The 18139-nt window shown below is 46.5% G+C and overlaps 1 protein-coding gene across 1 annotated transcript in view; it reads left to right on the top strand.

Annotated features, from left to right (window-relative positions):
• DCX (doublecortin) overlaps window positions 1-18139 on the top strand; it is a 62572-nt gene that overhangs the window by 784 nt on the left and 43649 nt on the right. The window contains exon 2 of the mRNA XM_041484614.1: window positions 9005-9345. Within this exon, the coding sequence (XP_041340548.1) occupies window positions 9005-9345 (341 nt within the window). The remainder of the gene's footprint in view (window positions 1-9004; window positions 9346-18139) is intronic.

Below are 18139 nucleotides of genomic sequence, written 5' to 3' on the forward strand. Positions count from 1 at the left end.
GGACGGGATGGGGGTGGGGAGGGTTTGTGCGCCCTGTGTAGGGTTTTTGGGGTATGGCACACACGATGCGTGTGCACAGGGGTGTGGGATGGGGTGGGGAGGGTTTGTGCGCTCTGTGTAGGGTTTTTGGGGTATGGCACACACGATGCGTGTGCACAGGGGGTGTGGTCAGGGTCGGGCGGGCACCTGGGGGTCTGGAGAGGGGTGTTGGGGTGCGAGGGGTGTTTGGAGGGCGCGGGGGTCTCAGTGTTTGTGGAGCGTGTGCAGGGGTGTGTTGGGAGTTCACACTGCCTGATTAGAGAGGGGATTTAATGAGCGAGGCTTGTGAATAGAGAAGGGCGTTTTGGACAGGTTGCGCTTGGTGAAATTTGGGGTTTATGCGCGAGGAGGGTTCATTACAGGGAGCTGTGAGGGTTTCTTTGAGCAGGGGTTTGAGCTCAGGAGCTGTGGAGGTGGGCTGGGCTGTCTGTAAGGGGGTCTGTAAGGGGGTCTCTCAGAGATGTGCGCGCACAGGACACGGGGGTTCATGCCCTGACACCAGCGCGGTCCGTGCGGGGCTGAGTGCGGGGAGCCTCGCTGCGGTGGCTCCGGGCAGTGTGAGGAGCATCCCGGGGGCGCTCGGGGCAGGACCGAGCGTGTCCCCGTGTCCCGAGGGGGTGTGGCTGAGCCTGCTCCTCTGTGTGTCACTGCGGGGTGAGGGATGAGCCAAAAATCAATGCTGCTCGGAAGGGGTGCCCTGGGGGAAGGTTTGCTCCCGCGGAGCTCAGCTGCCAGCCGTGCCCGAGCCTGGGGTGCTGCCCTGCTTGCTGCCTTTCCCGGCAGGCTCGGGACCGCCCTGGGGTGGGATTGCAGGGATGGATGGCCAGTGCTGCCTCCCTGCCCGAGGCAGGAGCGCGGGGCAGCTCTGCCGGAGCCAGAGTGGGGTGGCAGCAGGGCACCCGCGGGCACGCTGCTTTCTCCTCCCCGAGCGATTCATTCTTTGTTCGGACCTGGAATATCCTGCTGCAGGAGGGGAGGTGCTCTTCCCTTTTCCTTGGTGTTTTTCTCCAAGCAGACGTTCTGGCCAGTTTGGGAACTCCCAAAAATCCACGAGGCTTTTGCCTTTAGCGAAAGACAATGGATGGGAGTGCGTGAGGCACGACTGCAGGGACAGCCTCGGCTGCGAGTCATTGTGTGACCTTGACTAAAGCAGCTCTCCCTAGAATTCCTTCTCTGTCAGGCAGGATGCTCATCTTCCCAAAATACATTGCAGGGGCAAGGACGTGAAATAAATCTTGGTTTCCATAGAGGAGTTTTCCTGGGAAGAAATTGCTGCCTTTCAGAGCTGTGATGCTTCCTGGTGGAGTTATTCTCAGCCCATTTACAGCTGTCAAATGGAGGTGTGGCCTCCCTTAATTTTAGAGATTCTGCCATGTTTCATTCTGGTCTCTTAATATGGCCACAGCCTTTCTCTAATGGCAGCTCTTAGTCCTGCTTGCCCTAGGTTTTAAGCAAATCTTCAGAAATAACTCCAGCAGAAAATGCAGTTCTTTATTCTCTTTTTACACTCTCCCTCCTCTTATAGTCTTCCTGCTTTTTGTCAGTGAAGTTAAGAAAGCTTTAGTTGTTGCATCTCTTTTAAATGGGTTTTGCTGCAGGTAAGGAGGTACTTAGTTCATGAAAATAGATTTTTGTGGTTGAAGTACAGACAGGAGATGCTGGCATTTGAGTTCTGGCTTTGTTCTGCCAAAATGGCATCTGGAAACAGCACTGAAGAAGAGGCATGAAAACCAGAATGGGATTGTCTGTGTGGCTGTGTCCTCAGCAGAGCCTCATCTAGGAAAATAAAACCTGAGCAGAGTGAAGACAAAGGAATCCATTTCTGACCATGCCAGAGTAGGTCTGCACGCTGCTATTGATCCCATATTTCTAGGGGTGACCTACACTTCTGTTGTAGAAAAGCAATTTACAACACTGTGGTTATAACCAGCCCTTGTGGTGAACTCTGCCCTCAGCTTGGGTGTTTGCATAGCTGGGTACAGAATACCTGTGTACCAAAATACAAAATACCTGCATGAAACCCAGAATTTGGGAATAATTCTGCTGCGACACACAAGAACAGTGCACGCACAACCAGGGCATCTCTTATGAATTGGATTTCTGCTTGGAGTCTGAGGGTAACCAAACCAGTGCTTGCTGCTATAATGGGGCTAATTTATCATTGTAATTTCCAATAAACAAGTAGAATCTAGGGAAAGTGATCAAAGAGGCTCATCTCAGTGGTTTGATGGCAAAAACTTGTGAATTACTGACAATATTTCACATCATGTTCTAAGCTTGATTATTTCTGATTGAAAAATGTCCTTACCTAGTGTACCCTGAGTGTAGTTCTGGAGGGTAGAGAATGATATTGTACAGCAGCAATATCTAGAGACAGACATTTCAGGTGAACAAAAACCATGTGGTGTGCAGCTAATTAACTGGGGCTTGGAATCACCCTTTTGTTCTCCAGACCCAGAGTTCTTCCCTGGCTCTCAAGGGTACTCCCATAATGAGAACAAGTGAAGTTTTTAATGCTCTTTCTTTTTTCACATTCCTTCCATCTGTTGGGCTGAGCCTCTTGGTCCTTTCCTGTACTGCCCCCTAAGATCTCCCATTTTGGAAGCCCTCAGAGCTCTGTCACACAGGTGCCTTTTGCTGCCAGCTGAGTTCTCCCTCACTGGTCACAGGCTGCTTTTCCCATTCTTTTCCAGGGAGCTGTCTCATCTCCCAGTGACCTTCTCTCATAATCTTCCCACCTGATCATTTTTCCTTCCCCTTTTCAGTCCTAGCAGCCACCTTCCATCACTGTAGTCATTGTCTCAATCCTGACTTCCTATTTTCAGTATTCAGCTTTAATATAAATAATAAGCTCTAATAAATAATAATAATAATAAATTAAATATAATAATAATAAGCTTTAATATAACTAAATAATGCACCTGCTGATGTTGCTTAGGACTGTATTCCTCCTTAATCTCTGTGCTGGGCAGGATCCTGTTCCAGCTCATCCTTCCACTCGTGTCCCACTGCCTTGGCTGGGTCAGGAGTGGATGTTGGCCCAAGGTGCTGCTATTTATCATGGCAGATGAATTTTTTGGAAAAGAGCACCAGGTGGGCTTTATTCCCCTTCATATAGAATTGGTTCCAGTGACCAGGGCTTTGGGAAGTTGATTTATGTAGCTGCATTTACTGCAGTGAGTCACTTGTAACTGATAATTCTGTGCCTTGTGCTGTGATCAAACTTGCATATGAAAGATGCTAAAATAATCATGTGCAATCCTTTCCAGCCTGTCTCATGATGATCATAGAGCAGCTTGCATTTCATCCAAGTTTCAGCTGAAATTTAGTTCCTTTGGTATCTGGACATGGTGGTTTGATTAATTTTGAGCCTCTTCTTGAAGACTTGATGTGATGAGAAGTTGTCCCACCTCAGCTCTGATTATTTTTTGTCCTTGAATGGAGGGCTGGGTAGAGGTGGAAACTGATGTTGTGCATTGACTTCAGCAGCAAAGATGGCTTAGGAAATGCTGCTCTTGGCCACTTGTTCCAGTCCCCATTGTCCCATAAATGAATTCTTTGTCGGACAAAAGGGTTTTTTCAGCCCACTCCAAAATTTTGCTGCTTTTCCATATTCAGCTTCTTGACATAATGAAATGGACAGTGAGGCACAACCTGGGAGGGAAGGAAAGGCACATCCCAGGGTGGATTTCATGCCCTGTCCTGGGCTGCTTGTTCGAAATTTGCCCTTGTTTCAAATCAAACTCTAGAAAAAGCTGAGTAGGATTTATTTTGCTCAGTGTGGTTTTATTGCAAATGTTCTTGGGCTGTGCGAGATATTCCAGAAAGTGATTCCAAGCTTTTTGTATCCTGTCATGCCCTTGGGAATATTTTCCATAATCTTGTCCAGGAGTATTTAAAGTAATAATAGAAGGGGCTCCACCCTGGAACTGTGCAGAGTCTGGTGTGTGCTGGGACTGAGGGGTTTATAGGAAACATCCTGGAATCTCCACCCAATGTGTGTGTTCCAGTTTGCCTGGAAAAGTGAAGTTCCTGTAGTTTCATACTGAAACCTTGGTAACCTGTGGAATTGTTTTCTGTGGGTGTTTGTTGGCCTGATAGCTCAGCTAATTACACCCTACATGACCAAATTTGTCCATGGGGCTCTGTTTTATTTGCTTGCTCACCCTAGCTAGGTGCAGCCAGGACTGGTGTGGTCCCAAAATTCTTTAGGGGCATCGTGTGGCTCTGAAGGGGATTTCTAACCCAGCATTTCTTCCACTTCTCCAGCAGAACAAGAGGTGCTTCTGTTCATGGAGGAGCCAAGGGAAGGGAGCTCTTCCAAGGTTCATTTTGCTGTGCTGGAGTAGGTCTTTTTAACTGGAGTAGGTCCTTTTAACTCATGAAGCAGCAGCAAGTTCATGCATTTGAAACTCAAGGCCTCCTCCAACACCATGTGGAATAAACTCTGCAAGGTGTTAAGTCCACTTAATTCCTGCTGCAGCCCTGGTAAATTCCATGAAACACAAAATCTGGGCACAGTAGCACATTCTCAACTTTGCAACTGCAGATCTAACAGCCAGAATAATTGACTGCTGCCCACAGAGACTGTTCCTGGAATAAATGTTAACACTTAGACATTCAAAATGGCCTCAATCCAGCTTTCCTGATTTTTCTCAAAAGACTTCTGCCCGCAGTTCATTATCCTTGGAAAGTTGCTGGTGCATGCTGAGGAAGGATAACTTTTCCTGAAAGCACAGCCTGTCATTTTTGGTATTGTCACAGGGAGCTGCTGTAAGAGGGTTGGAGGATTAACACTCATCTGGAGCTTAGGGTTTTTTCTAAGGAACCTTCTCCAAGGCAAACCTTATCTTTGCTGAGATCATCCCTTCTTTAGGAGCTGAATAATCTCCTTGTGCTCCCATCAAATCCGTAGCACTGGGATGTGTCATGCACTTGAAGCTGGAGTCATTCTGTGTGATGCAAGCCTGGCTTCAAATGGCAAATATGATGGTCATGGCAGCAGCTCTGAGGTCTGCAGGCAGCCCAGCCACTGCTGAGGGCAGGCAGGAGCAGGAAGGAAATGCCTTGGCTGGTTTGGTGGCACGATAGGAATTGTGACACGTCTGGAGCACCCTGGCATGGTGACACCCCTCATCCCCCTGTGGGCTCTGGCTCTGCAGTGTAAAAAGGGCATTGTGCTCTGAGCTGGCCCTGCACTGAACCAACACTGTCCTTGGCACCACGGGGGTTTTGTCAGGATGATGCTCCCCAGCCCCAGTGCACGAGTGTGTCTCTTTGGGGCTCCCTTTTTGGGGTTTGTTTGGAATTCATGACCTGGCTGTCCATTGTACCTTCTCATGGCTTGCAGGGGGATTTCTGCACAGCTGCTTGCTGGCTTGAGTCGTGCTCCTGAAAGTGTTTGTGCACAGATTTTTGTGCTTAGGCCTGGGGAGCAATGTTCTTCTTGGAGCTGTTTCTTTTGCTCGTGACAAGATCTCACATCCTCTTCCCATCCCTTCTGTTATGCTGAGCACATCTTCTGCTATCACGCTGTGTCTGTCAGTCATAGTTCTGTGGCTGGCACAGTTGTACACCTTGACTTCTCATTATAGGCTTAGCACACACAGATGTGGCACAGAAACCCACAGAGAACCCACTCCTCCCTCCATGGCAGCTCTATTCCTTGTAAGATTTCTTTTCTTTATCATCTCCTGGCCACATTGTGCACTTAACAGCTGCAAAGTTCACAGGTCTTCAGCCCATGCTTGCTCAATCCTGCTACCACCATGGTAAGGTTTGGGTAAAACTCCACTGTGGGAGGTGAAATGCACTGTGGAAAGTGTGTTCCTGGCTGGCAAATGCATGTGCCTCAGTGAGGAGCTTGAATGATGATTTTGCTGCTATTTGAGGGTCACAAACTGAGTTAGGAAAGACATTAGTTGAAGTGGTTTTTAAATAAATTTAAAGCTTCAGGTCACATCTTTAGGTCAGGGAGGAAGGAAAGAAAAGATCCTCTTCCCTGGAGCTGTGCTGCTGTGACTGCAGAAATTATGCTGAGAAGAGCTGCTGCTCTGAACTGCTCTTCTGGAGTGTCTCTCCAAGGAAATTTCTCACCACTTTTAGAATCGAGTACAGCACGGATTTTATTTGCTGGAGTTTGAGTTAAATGAGACAAAGGGAGAAAGGGCAGATTCCATTTTCCCCTTGTGAGTGTGAGCAGAGCTCTAGAGGCCAGTGTGTGGATCTGCACAGCTGCCCAAGATCACACTTGTGGAACAAAGCCCATAAGAGTTCTGCCTTCATGCCACTGTTGCCTTTGGTGTACAGAGGTGTAAATCCACAAACAGCTGTGCTGTGCAGTGAGCAGCTCAAAAGGACTCAGCTGGAACTGAGGGTAATGGTGCTGTACCAGACAGATCAATAATCTCTTCAGCTTGCTTTAAAATAATACAACTTGTTAATAGAAAATATGCTCCAGCACCTCAGGTGTCTACAGAACACAGTGCAAATGTGTACCTTCTTTCACTGTGAAAATAATATAGATGAAGGTCAAATGCAGATGAAAGTCAAGCCTTGCCACACTTCAGTGGCTGCTAGTTTATTTCTGTTTTTCAGGTAGGGAAGCAGAGGTGGATGTGAGGTCAGGAGCTGGCACAGGGAAGCTGGGGTGACAGCAGCATTCAAATCACTTATTCTTAGTGCTGCATTTAAACAGAGAAATCCCTTTTCTCAGAGGATAATGCACAGTTCTGCTGAGCACACTTAGGAGGGCTCTGCTGCCCGGGGATTATGGGCTTGGGAGGGCTCAGGTTCTTAGGATGGTTAATTCCTGGGAGCATTCCAGACTCCTTGCTGCCCTTCTCTGAGTCCTGAAACTGGAGAGAAGCCTGGGCCTGCTCTGCACCAGGTGTTCCTTGGCTGAAGCAGATGAATAAACCACAACTTATCACTTATTAATCAGAAAGATCTGAAGTATTCAAAGCTTCTGGAAAATGATATCCCCAGAGGGAATTTTGTATAATGCGTGGTACTCTGGAGGGTATATTTGAGTTTTTATTGAGTCAGATTCACAAAATGTTGGGGATTAAGGAGCTCCAGCTATGGGCAGGGCTGCATGGTTGGTTTATTGAGGGGTGTTGCTGTCAGCAAATAGAGATTTTTGCTGTTTGTTCAGGCCAACAGAACCTGCTGGTGGGATTGTTGTTAGTTTGGGATACACCGGCTGACAAAATGCCCAACTGAGTGTCCATCACAAACCTTGTCAGCTCTCTCCTGTATTTGTATTCCATCTTTAGAAGGGGAAGCAGAATATCTGCTTCCTGTTGATCAAGGATTTTGGTAAATTTTATACAACTGATGGAGAAGAGCTGCATCTCTTGGTGATGCAAACACCACAATTGGGCATTATGGTGGCAAACTGGGTACAAAGGTGGGGTTAAAATAAGGGAGAATCCTACATCTTTTCTATGGCTGCTTGTGACAACACACCCTGGTCAGTAATAGGGACAGAAATACACCGTTAAAATCTGTTTGTTGTGTGTCTCTTGTGGTCTCACCATGGGTTCTGGTGCCTCCATCAGAAGTGCCGTTTAGTCAGCAGAAGGGGCTCCAGTATGAACTTTATCCTGGGCATGTTACACGCCTGGGCCATATGAAAATCAGTGGGATGTTTAGAAATCCATATTTTGCCAACTGGATGACAAATCCTGTCCTAGAGACCCCTGGGGGGGAAGCTAGACTTGGCTGTGGGATAAGCTTTTCAAAGATGTCTGAGCCTTGGCGTTTGCAGTCAGGGACAGACACGGAAATGCAGCCAATCTGTTTTTGTAATGAAGGAGTTTCTTAGTTTCTTTTTATTTATTTTTTTTTATTGCCTTTCAAAATAGTTAAATCTGTATTTTGATTTCAAACGTATTGTAATACATAAAAAAAACTTAATTCTGTAAGATCAGACAAAGAAAACACCAGAAGAGACTCTAAAATCCTACAGGTCATGCCTTCAGTTCCTATTAAAATTTTATCTAATGGCGAGACGAAAGCTTCTTCCTCCTGCAGTGAGTGACTTTTTTTCAGTGCAGCCTGAGTCATTTCAGACCAGACAGCTACATTCCCTTAGGGATACTGGTTTACAGTCTCATTCTAGTAATAACTCTCCCAGCATCCATCAGATTTGCAGGCCCAAAAGAAGCTCCTACAAATCCTTTAAGGTGCTTTTAAAACCTTGGATAGATAGGATCTTGTAAATTACAGACAAAGCCTGAAACTAATTTTGGGTGGGATAGGGAAGAGCTTTTTGGGAATTATTAAAAGGACCCTGTAACTCTTCTCTGGCGTGTCTAAATTTGGATTTAATGTATTTTTGGTTGGTATCAGACGTGTAAATCAAGGAGTGGTATTTGGTGCAGTGTTTAATTTCAGCTGCCACTAGGTCTGTTCCCTAATAAACCACTGATGCTCCAACAGTGCATATTTGTTATGCCTGCTAGATTTATCAAGGCTACTTTTAGTGGAGACTGTTCAGGACAAGATTTTGATTATTTTTCAGGCATGATGCAGAAGGCACTTTGTGGATGAGTGTTGATGTCCTCTTGGCAGGGAATGGCACACTGAAGTAGCACCTAGGTCTGTAAAGATAAAGGGAAAACTGGCAAATTTATAAAATAATTGAGGTGGTCAGATGAATTTGGTGTTCTGAACCTCTTGGAAAGCTTGGCTGCATCTTCAAGTACCTAAATACCTTTATAACTCAACCTCTCTCAACCCCTGATTCATTATATGTATTTGCTGATGGCTGACATGCTTACTTTGTGGAAATATCAGCAATATTTAAAATAACCGTAAATATAGCATTAAAACAAGGCAGAATGTTTTAAGAACAAGCTGTTGTGGGAGTGCTAATGGAAACAATTATCCATGGTTTGCATGATTCACGGGGGAAGAGCACAGAGCTGGTGCTTATGCAGAATCTCCTTTCTTCCTCAAGGGGAGAGTTACGTCTGCTCGTCCGACAACTTCTTCAAGAAGGTGGAGTACACCAAGAACGTCAACCCCAACTGGTCTGTCAACGTGAAGACCTCTGCCAACCAGAAAGCACCTCAGTCCCTGGCCAGCAGCAACAGTGCCCAGGCCAAGGAGAACAAGGATTTCGTGCGCCCCAAGCTGGTGACCATCATCCGCAGCGGGGTCAAGCCGCGCAAGGCCGTGCGCGTGCTCCTCAACAAGAAGACCGCCCACTCCTTCGAGCAGGTCCTCACTGACATCACTGAAGCTATCAAACTGGAGACAGGGGTGGTCAAAAAGCTGTACACCTTGGATGGGAAGCAGGTAGGAGGTTTTACAGATGTTACGTCTCTTTCTTCCTCTCATTGTGTGGCTTTGCTGACTCAGAGCAATTCTTGAAGCCTAAAATTAAGCTGAGATGATTGCTGCCATCTGTTCCCTTAGAAGTATGGCTTCTCATGCCAGTGGTTAGGTTACTAAATTTTCCCTGATATTAATACCAAGTAAAGGATGTAGCCGTGGGTCTGGGTGGAACAGATGCTCGCTCTGCACGCCGGCGCACGGTGTGTGTCTTCTGGGGCAGCTAAATAAATAACAGGGGGACTTGGGCTCACAGCCACCAGCTGACCTGGATCTGGACTCACTGGAAGAACTCTCCAGCTTTGGCTCCACTCAGTGAAAACGTGTTGCTTGACTTTCCTTGCCCTCTGGTGAAGGCTTGCTAAGATAAAGCGATTGATCCGAGCATGCTCTTCTGGCCAGCTCCAGAGTGAGCAGGGAAAGTGTGGAACTGGAGAGCGTTTCCTTGACTAAATGCACGAGGGGGTAACGTGCAGAAAGAGGCAGAAATATTTAGCAGGTCATCAAAATGTGCTTCATGTCTGCATGTTGCTGGAACTGAAGGAAACATCTGTCTCTTGTTAGCAGCTACACAGCAACGAGCCATTTCGTATTGCTGTATCTATGAAAAGCCTTAAAGGAATGTGGGGGATCATTTTTAGAGCTGGGAAGAGCTAGATTCTTCAAGGGCGATTCTGAGCTTGATTTAACATTTCTGTTTATTGTAATTGAGGAATGGTGTTATTTTTGTCACTATTTTTCCTGCTCCAGATTCTGGAGTGAGGCAGCACACCTCTTGTGTGGGTTTGGATGCTGGCTATTCTAGGGATTGAAGGTTTTGCATTAAATTCTCCTGTCTCTGGAGAAAATTATTCAAGGACTGGCTCTGCCCAAGGAAATGCAGATTTTACAAATAAAAATGTTCATCCCAAATGCAGGTTCCTACAATGTCCTGCACAGTCCAGGAGTGTAGTGTAGTTCCTGGGAGAGCAGCACGTCACTCTGACCTGATAGTCTGGTGTCCCTGCCCATGGCAGGGGTTGGAACTAAATGATCTTTAAGGTCCCTTCCAACCCAAACCATTCTGTGATTCTTGCTTTGTCCCATCCTGTGTCCTGCACATTAGTTACTGTCTGGTTCCAGCTTCAGATGCACAAAAAATCCCATCTGTCTGCCAAAGCTTTCCTTTGCACTTGTCTCAACACAGCACTTTTCCTTCCTCAGATGCACAGTTTGAACATGAGAGGGTGCCTGTCCATAGACACAGTAACCTGCTGGAAATGGGCAGTGATACCAGGACAGGTGCACTGGAAGCCTTGGGAGAGACCAGGGAAAGAGGAAGGAGATTCTCAAATGACCTGTGCTCCCTGAGGTGATCTCACCTGGGCACAGGCCATGCCCTTTGGGTCACAGCAGCTTTGCAAAGGGCTCCATAGCTGGATCTGGCCTGAGAGCATCTCACTGCTCATGTTGACACAGAGTCCTGCTGTTCTCCCAGCTGGGAAGGAGGATCTTAATCTGAACCTGTGAGTGGCCTCAGTTCTTTGAGAGCTGCTGGCTGTTTGGGGGTGAGATGTTGCTTTGGATGGTGCATAAATAGGGATGCTCCATGAGCTTCCATCAGACTGCTCTCTTCTCCCCTTTTAGCTGTTCACGGCAGCAAGTGGTGATTCCCTTCCACCCCTGGCTGGAGACAAGACAGGATCAGCCCTGATACAATATTTCACTTGTTTCTCTGGCTTTGCAATTCACCATTTTATGAAATCAGATATTTGATTGCATGTTGGAGATGTTGCTGGGAGCTTCAGTGTGTGCAAATGTACACCCAGTAATGCAGTTATTGAAAACAGTGAGACTGTGGTTTGGCAGTAATTGGATGTTTGATATTTGTTTGCAGCACCAATTGCTGTTAAGCTTCCTGAGGAGCAAACCTGGTTCACAAGGCTTTGTTTTTAGTGGAAGGTTTCCTTCAGTGCTTGTTCTTTACTACAGATGCGTGTTCTTAGTGTGGAAGTCAGAGCTAGAAGCTTATGCTGGCTCTTAGGGTTTCCATGACATACTGCTCCATAAAATCTGACCTCCTGACATGACATTAGGGGGTTTTGCATGTCTGATGCTGACATTAGAAAGAGATTACTGCATGCGTGATTCTGACAAACAGCGCTTTATTTTCAGGAGGAAATATTCATGCAAAAATGCAAGCTGCTCAAAGCTGAAATACTGACGAGAATCCTGACAGTCTGTCTCTTTGAGTGCCATCAGAGGCACGTTGCTCCCTCTGTTGTGAAATGATAAAATTTACAAAAGGAACGTACAAAGGGAAATCATCCTTCCTCAGTCCACAAGCTGGAACTTAATGAGGGGAGATGATTATTTTATTTATAGGCATTTCCATAGTGCTCATCAGTGCAGTAATCAAGATGCTTTAGAAGTACAGACAGTGGTGGCAGTGACAGGGTGGTGTGTGAATAATTACATTTCTGTGCACTGCAGACCTGCTGCAGTTGGAGTGTGAAAGCAGCTAATTGAGAGCTGGTGAGCTGTGTTTGAATAAATGCAGCACTCGAAACAACAGTGGGGTTAGGTTATTTTAATGAAATTTTGTCTTTTTATGTCTTGGGTTGGCTGGAGAAATATGGCCCTTGAAGCTGCTAAATTAGCATCTTGTGTTTAAGTAGTTTATTTAACTTGCACATATTTCTAATGTCTGTACTCAGGCTCTTCCCTCCCTGGAGCAAAGCATTACCTCTTGATGCACACCCCTGCGCTCAAAAGGTTTTTCAAATAGTTGACCAAAAATGAGCATGACAGGGGATCACAACAGAGATTTAACTCTGGAACTTCCATGGCTGTACAGGAAATGGAGTGGGTAAGAGAATTCAGTGCATTAAACAGATGCTATAATGGGCCAAATTCAGGACTTGGTTCTGTGACTACAACTGCTGTAGTGTTGAGATGTGCAATACAGACAATTAAGATACACACATCCAGGATTTAATTTGGTCAGGCCTGTGGATCGTGCTGGAAAACAGTTATTTTGGTAGATTCTTCCTCCTTTTTTAAACCCTTAGTTCTACCCAACGTTCCAAATAAGTCTGGATTCCTGGGAGCGCTGGCTGCTTCACAGACACACGACAACAGCTCCTGCCCCGCGTCGTTAACAAGCCAAATTAGCAAGCAGAATTTCGGACCATGGATGGAGTTGCATTGGGATGTTTTGAATGCAGCAGGCTGAGCTAGACTCTGCAAAGGTTGTGTGGATTTCCTGTCCTGCTCATGCTTGAGCTGCCTCCTCACCATGGTGCACAAAGGGTCGGTGTTCGCGGGGCAGAGGCTGCTCCACCCCTGGCAGCCCAGAGCTGCTGCTGGCAGCACCTTGCTTTGCAGGTGGGCTCAGGCTGCATTCCTTCTGCTTCTCAGTGACCTGTGAAAGCTGATGTTCTGTGCACCCTGAACTTCTCTTTCCCTGCCCTGTATTTTATTCCAAGGTCTGTGAGTTGTTCAGCCAAGTGTCTGAAGAGATGCAGCGACGCAAATCAATCCTTTTTTTTGGTTGTTGTCTGAGTTTGGTAACACTCTGAAATTCATCAGACATGTCCAGTTATACTTTAGCATTAAGATATTCTTTTGTGGTGTGGAATTTCTTCTTTTTCTCCAGCTGTTTTATTGCCATGCCTTAATTATCTAAACACCCCATTGTGTGACCCAACAATTATCATCACCAGAAAATAAGCAGAATAGGTGCTGTTCAGAGCAGGGAGAGTTTGTATGCTTCAGCTGCACATAAATTGAGATATTCTGGTCAACAAGCAGGGAACAGATTGTGGTTTTAGCCATGATAACATCAGTGATCTCCTCTGGCCTTTGAAATCTTCAAACACGGGGAGAAGTCGCCCATGCTCTGCTCATTGGCTGTTCCCTTGCCCAGACACAGTGTTAGCTGTCTCATCAGATGAAATTACATCCATTTCCATATGTCAGGGCACTTGTGACTGCACTCCCAATAGAATTTCCAGTCTTAATAAAATGGTCCCCTCTAGCAGCCTTAGCTTTGATACGGATATCAAGTGGCAGGTGATGAGGGGAGTTCATCCTGTGTTTACAAAGCTGATGCCAGTGTCCCGGGGGCCAGCCCACCTCTCCTGGCCAGGCAAGAAGTTGCCATTTCATTTTAGATTTCCTGCACTAAAGGGCAGCAGACACAGAGGGAGAAGCAGGATGACAAAGCTTACAGCAAATTTAACGTTGGGACTTTGTGATCAGAGTCAATAAATTAGTTGATAAAGCATCTCCTAAATACTGCACTAAGGCATCCCTACAAGTTGCACTGGAGAAACCAAACTTTGGAGTTGCTGCACTGATTTTAAGCTGGTACTTGGGGAAAAAAGTAGTAAAAAATTAATCAATCAGGTGTTGATAACAGCAGTGGACCAAACTCTTCCAGGATAATGTTGATCTATTTATTGTATTAATGAAATTGTGTCAGTGAGACATGGAACAAGGTTTATGCTGAAATACAAAAATGCCTCCAACAGCTGTAATCTGTAATTGTTGCTCAGGAAGGAGGTGACACCTGTGTGCCTGTGCCCAGTAACACCTGCACTGCTGGAAGGTCAGAGGGAGCCTATTCCCTCCAGAGCCCTGGCAGGAGTTCACCACACCCTGAGGCACCAGGTTCAGGGTTACAAAGTGAGCAAATTGCTTTGTGTTCTTGCACACGTTGAGGAGAAGAAGAAGAACAGCAACAACTCCTCCTTCTGAGTTGTTGGCTGCCCTTTAGGATGCTGAAGAACTGCCCAGAACACGCAGCTCCATGCACTGGTGTAAAGCTGGAATTCAGCCTCAAAGGCAATCAGAGGGAAGAGCAGGAGAGAGGTGCAGTGTGCTCTGTATCCCACCTTCTGTAGAGCTCCTGCAGCAGCCAGTGCCAGGGGGAGTCCCACCTTTCCTGTGGTTGCAAGAGTCCCAGGACAAGGGAAGAGATGAATCTGACTCCATATTCTTAGAAGGCTGACTTATTATGTTATGCTATTACATTATATTTTTAAAAAATTATATAGTAAATCTATACTAAACTATAGAGAAAAGGATACATCAGAAGGCTAGAAAGAATGAATAATAAAATCCTGTGACTGACCAGAGTCCTGACACAGCTGGACTGGGATTGGTCATTAAGTAAAAACAATTCACATGGAACCAATCCAAGATGCACCTGTTGGTAAACAATGTCCAGACCACGTTCCAAAGCAGCACAACACAGGGAGAAGTGATAAGATAATATTGCTTTTCTTCTCCTCTGAGGCTTCTCATCTTCCCAGGAGAAAAATCATGGGCAGAGAGGATTTTTCAGAAAATATCATGGTGACACACCTTCCCTCCCTGCCTCACAAAGCTGGACCAACAAACCCGGATCTGGTTTGCATCTGCTCCTCGGCCCTTTCTTCTCAAAGCTTCTTCTGAGATTTGCCAGGCCCCTGTAAATCTCCCATTTTGATAGCAGGAGTGCAGGTGTGGCTGGGCAGGGGAGCTGAGCAGGCAGGATCCCTGCCCACATCCCTCAGGATGGGGATTAATCCCAGCCTCCCTCCTCCCAGGCTGCTGCAGATGCTCTGGCTCAGGGTGCTCGCGTGAGATCACTGCTCTGCAGCAGCCGTGTGTCATGCAGGGGGGATCAGTAATAATGTATGGACTGGAGAACTTCTGAACCCAGCCACTTCCAGAGCCAGACAGCACAGCCTAGTTCTCCATCTTCAGGGAGCTCTCGGTGCAAGCTGCAGCTTCAGCACTGCCTGATTCATGCAGTGACTAGACAGTAACACAGACAAAACCAATTAGTCCACAGGTATCCCACAAGGATTTCAGCACTCACTAGAATGAACAAGCCCAGCTTCCATGAGTGTGTATTTAAGTACTTAGGATAAAATATTCAGAAGACTTCCCGAGATGTTATTTAGAAGCCTTATGCCTATTAATTTCTGTTTCCTCTGGGTCTGTGGGCCACAGAATTTGGGTGCAGAGGGGCCTGTCTGGAGCACTGTGAATCCTAATTCCTGTGCTTCCTAAAGCTGGCACAGGCTGACCTCAGCAGCTGAACCCTCCATCAGAGCTGTTCTCCTGTGAGCATTGTACTGATCTGGTTACCACTGGTGTGGTTTCTGACCGCTCCCCAGGACAGGTAGTGATAGAAACAGGGAAAAAATGGATTTAAACTGTCAGAGGGCAAATTTAAATCAGATATTGGGAAAAAAAATTCTTCTCTGTGAGCGTGGTGAGGCCCTGGCACAGGTTGCCCAGAGAAGCTGTGGCTGCCCCATCCCTGGCAGGGTCCAGGTGGTGCTGAATGAGCTTTGAGGTCTCTTTCAAGCCAAACCATTCTATAATTCTCTGTGTAGAGCAAGGAGAGAGGCAGTGGAGGACAACATCATCTTGCAGACTTTGCTGGGTGTTTTGCCATTGCTTTGCCTCACTCTCAGGCTCTGGAGGAGGTGTCATCCCCTGCCTGCCATGCACAGGGCTTTGTGTACTCATTGGCACAGTGCAGATCCTGGCTGGGGTAGAAGTCTCTGTAAATCCATTTTTTCTCTCAAGGCAGCGAGGCTCCCAGCCCACAAGCAGGCTCCAGAGCTGCTGCTCGCTGGAAATGGTTGATTTTAGAGCCATGCACTGACCATGCTCCACATGAACACCTGCTCCTCGTGCCACAGATGGCAGGCTGTCAAAATTATTGAAAGATGCAGCCAGAGCTGACCTGGTGACCTGGGAGTGTTGGCCCCTGGTTCTGCATCCTGGTGCTATTCACACCCCAAAAGAGATGTATTCAAAATTCAATCCTCAGTAGCATCTTTATTTTAGCAGTTCTCTCTGTCATACACAGTGACATGTTCCCTTTTCACTCTGAATCCCAAGAGAGAAGAGGATTATTCACTGTAGTGCCAGAGGGTTTTTCTTGGAATAAATGGGCTGAAAATGAGCAAGGGAAACAAGGCTGCATATCTGGAGCTGTGGACAGGCCAAGAAAGCCTTGTTGTTTTTTTCATTGTCAGTTTGTGTCATTATATGAAACTTAAGTTTCTGGCTCCTTTTTGATGCTTCAGCAGCAATTCCACCAATGTGAATGAGAGTCCCTCCTTCCCTGAGGGGGAGAAGGTTACACTTCAAATATCCTGAGCAAAGGTGTGGATTCTTTTAAAAATCTTACTTTGATCACCTGGAATGATCCAATATGTGAATTTCCCGTTTGTAATGGGGAAATATCTTGCTTATTCTGAATTCACAGAATAAGCAGAGCTCTGTGAATTCTGTGCTTACTCTGCTGTGCCAGGGTCCTTCGTGTTAGGCTGTGAGTGGCATCACACATTATTTTTGCTCACCTCTCCTTACCTGCAGTAGCTCAAAGGTTGAGCAAACACCCCCTGAATTCCCTCAGGGGGACAGACCTTGAGGATGTCCTGGTGGTTGGTGCCACGTTCTATCCCGGTAGGTTCCAGCCGGGCTGTGCCCGGTGCACTGCCGAGGCCAGACCTCTTTTTCTTGACTGCCTGAAACCATTTCTTCTTTTCCCTTCCCTTCCCAGCCTTCCACCAAAGACCAGTTCTTACCGGCCTTCAACCAAAAAGCTGTTTTCTCTCAGTGGCAGGCAAGTTATGAGACAGCTCACACTTTTCTCTAGGAAAGGCCTGCTCTAGGTGTGAATAAAGGCAAACAACCAGGTCACAGAGGCTGGCAGAAATGCTGGGATAGAGCTGACAGCCAGCACAACAGCATTTCCTTCTTTCTTGCCTCTCAAACTGCACATGGGCTGAGCCAGTGATTATTCATTCTTGTGTCTAGTACCTGCATCTTGATGGAGCTTAAATATTAAGGGCTCTGTACGAGAGATTTTCAAACCCTCCTCACCCTGTCTTTTGGCCACCATCTCAGTGGCCACAAAGGTGTTTTTATGGCTCAGTAAGGGAAGGAGTGGTAGCCTTGCTCACCTGCAGAGGATGCAGCCTCCATCCACCCTCAGCTCTGCCAGGAGTGACAAAAGACACGCAGAAATGTGTCTCATAACAGTGTCTAAAGGAGCTGAGGGGGAAAAAACCAAGTTAGATGCAATCCCTGGAGCTTTTCCTGGCTGGCTAAGGTAGCCCTGCGCACGTGGGAAGGTGCAGAGAGGAGCTGAGGGCTGTCCCAGTGCTCCTCAGGCTGCAGCAAATCGATTAAAACAGAGTGGAACTGCAGACCTGCTGCTGGAGATGTGCTCAGGCTGAGCAGGGAGGAATAAGCAGGGCTGATAACCAGAGCAGTCACTGCTCCCAGCCACAGGCACACCCTGTCCCCTGTGAACGTGCAGCCAGGCCTTGCTGGGTGTTATATAGTGAATATTTAATAATAATCTACACTATTAAACCCAGTTCCAGTTCCCTGGTTAACTGCAAGCACTGTGTGTGTAAGTAAACACGTTTTTATCTGTATAAATGCATTTTGCTAAGTGTTGTACAACACAGGTCTGCAGCTCAATTTGCTGTCTAAGCAATCTTAACTCTTCCTCTAGCTGAAGAATCCCAGGGATTGTTGTACTCTGATATCCTCAAGCCACGTTATTGTTTTTGTTCCCTAACCCTAATAAATCAAAAGCAAAGACATCTCAGCGATCTTTAACTGCATTTTGAAAATGTTTGTTTACTTTTACATTATTCTTTGACATAAATGCAAATCTCAGTGTTATTAACAGTTTTTAAATTATCCACATAATCTAAAAGAAGAGGAAATGAATGTGTTTTAGCTCATGGTGCTT

Source organism: Pyrgilauda ruficollis, unplaced genomic scaffold (genome assembly GCF_017590135.1).
Source record: "Pyrgilauda ruficollis isolate IOZ18807 unplaced genomic scaffold, ASM1759013v1 scaffold67, whole genome shotgun sequence".
Classification (NCBI taxonomy): domain Eukaryota; kingdom Metazoa; phylum Chordata; class Aves; order Passeriformes; family Passeridae; genus Pyrgilauda; species Pyrgilauda ruficollis.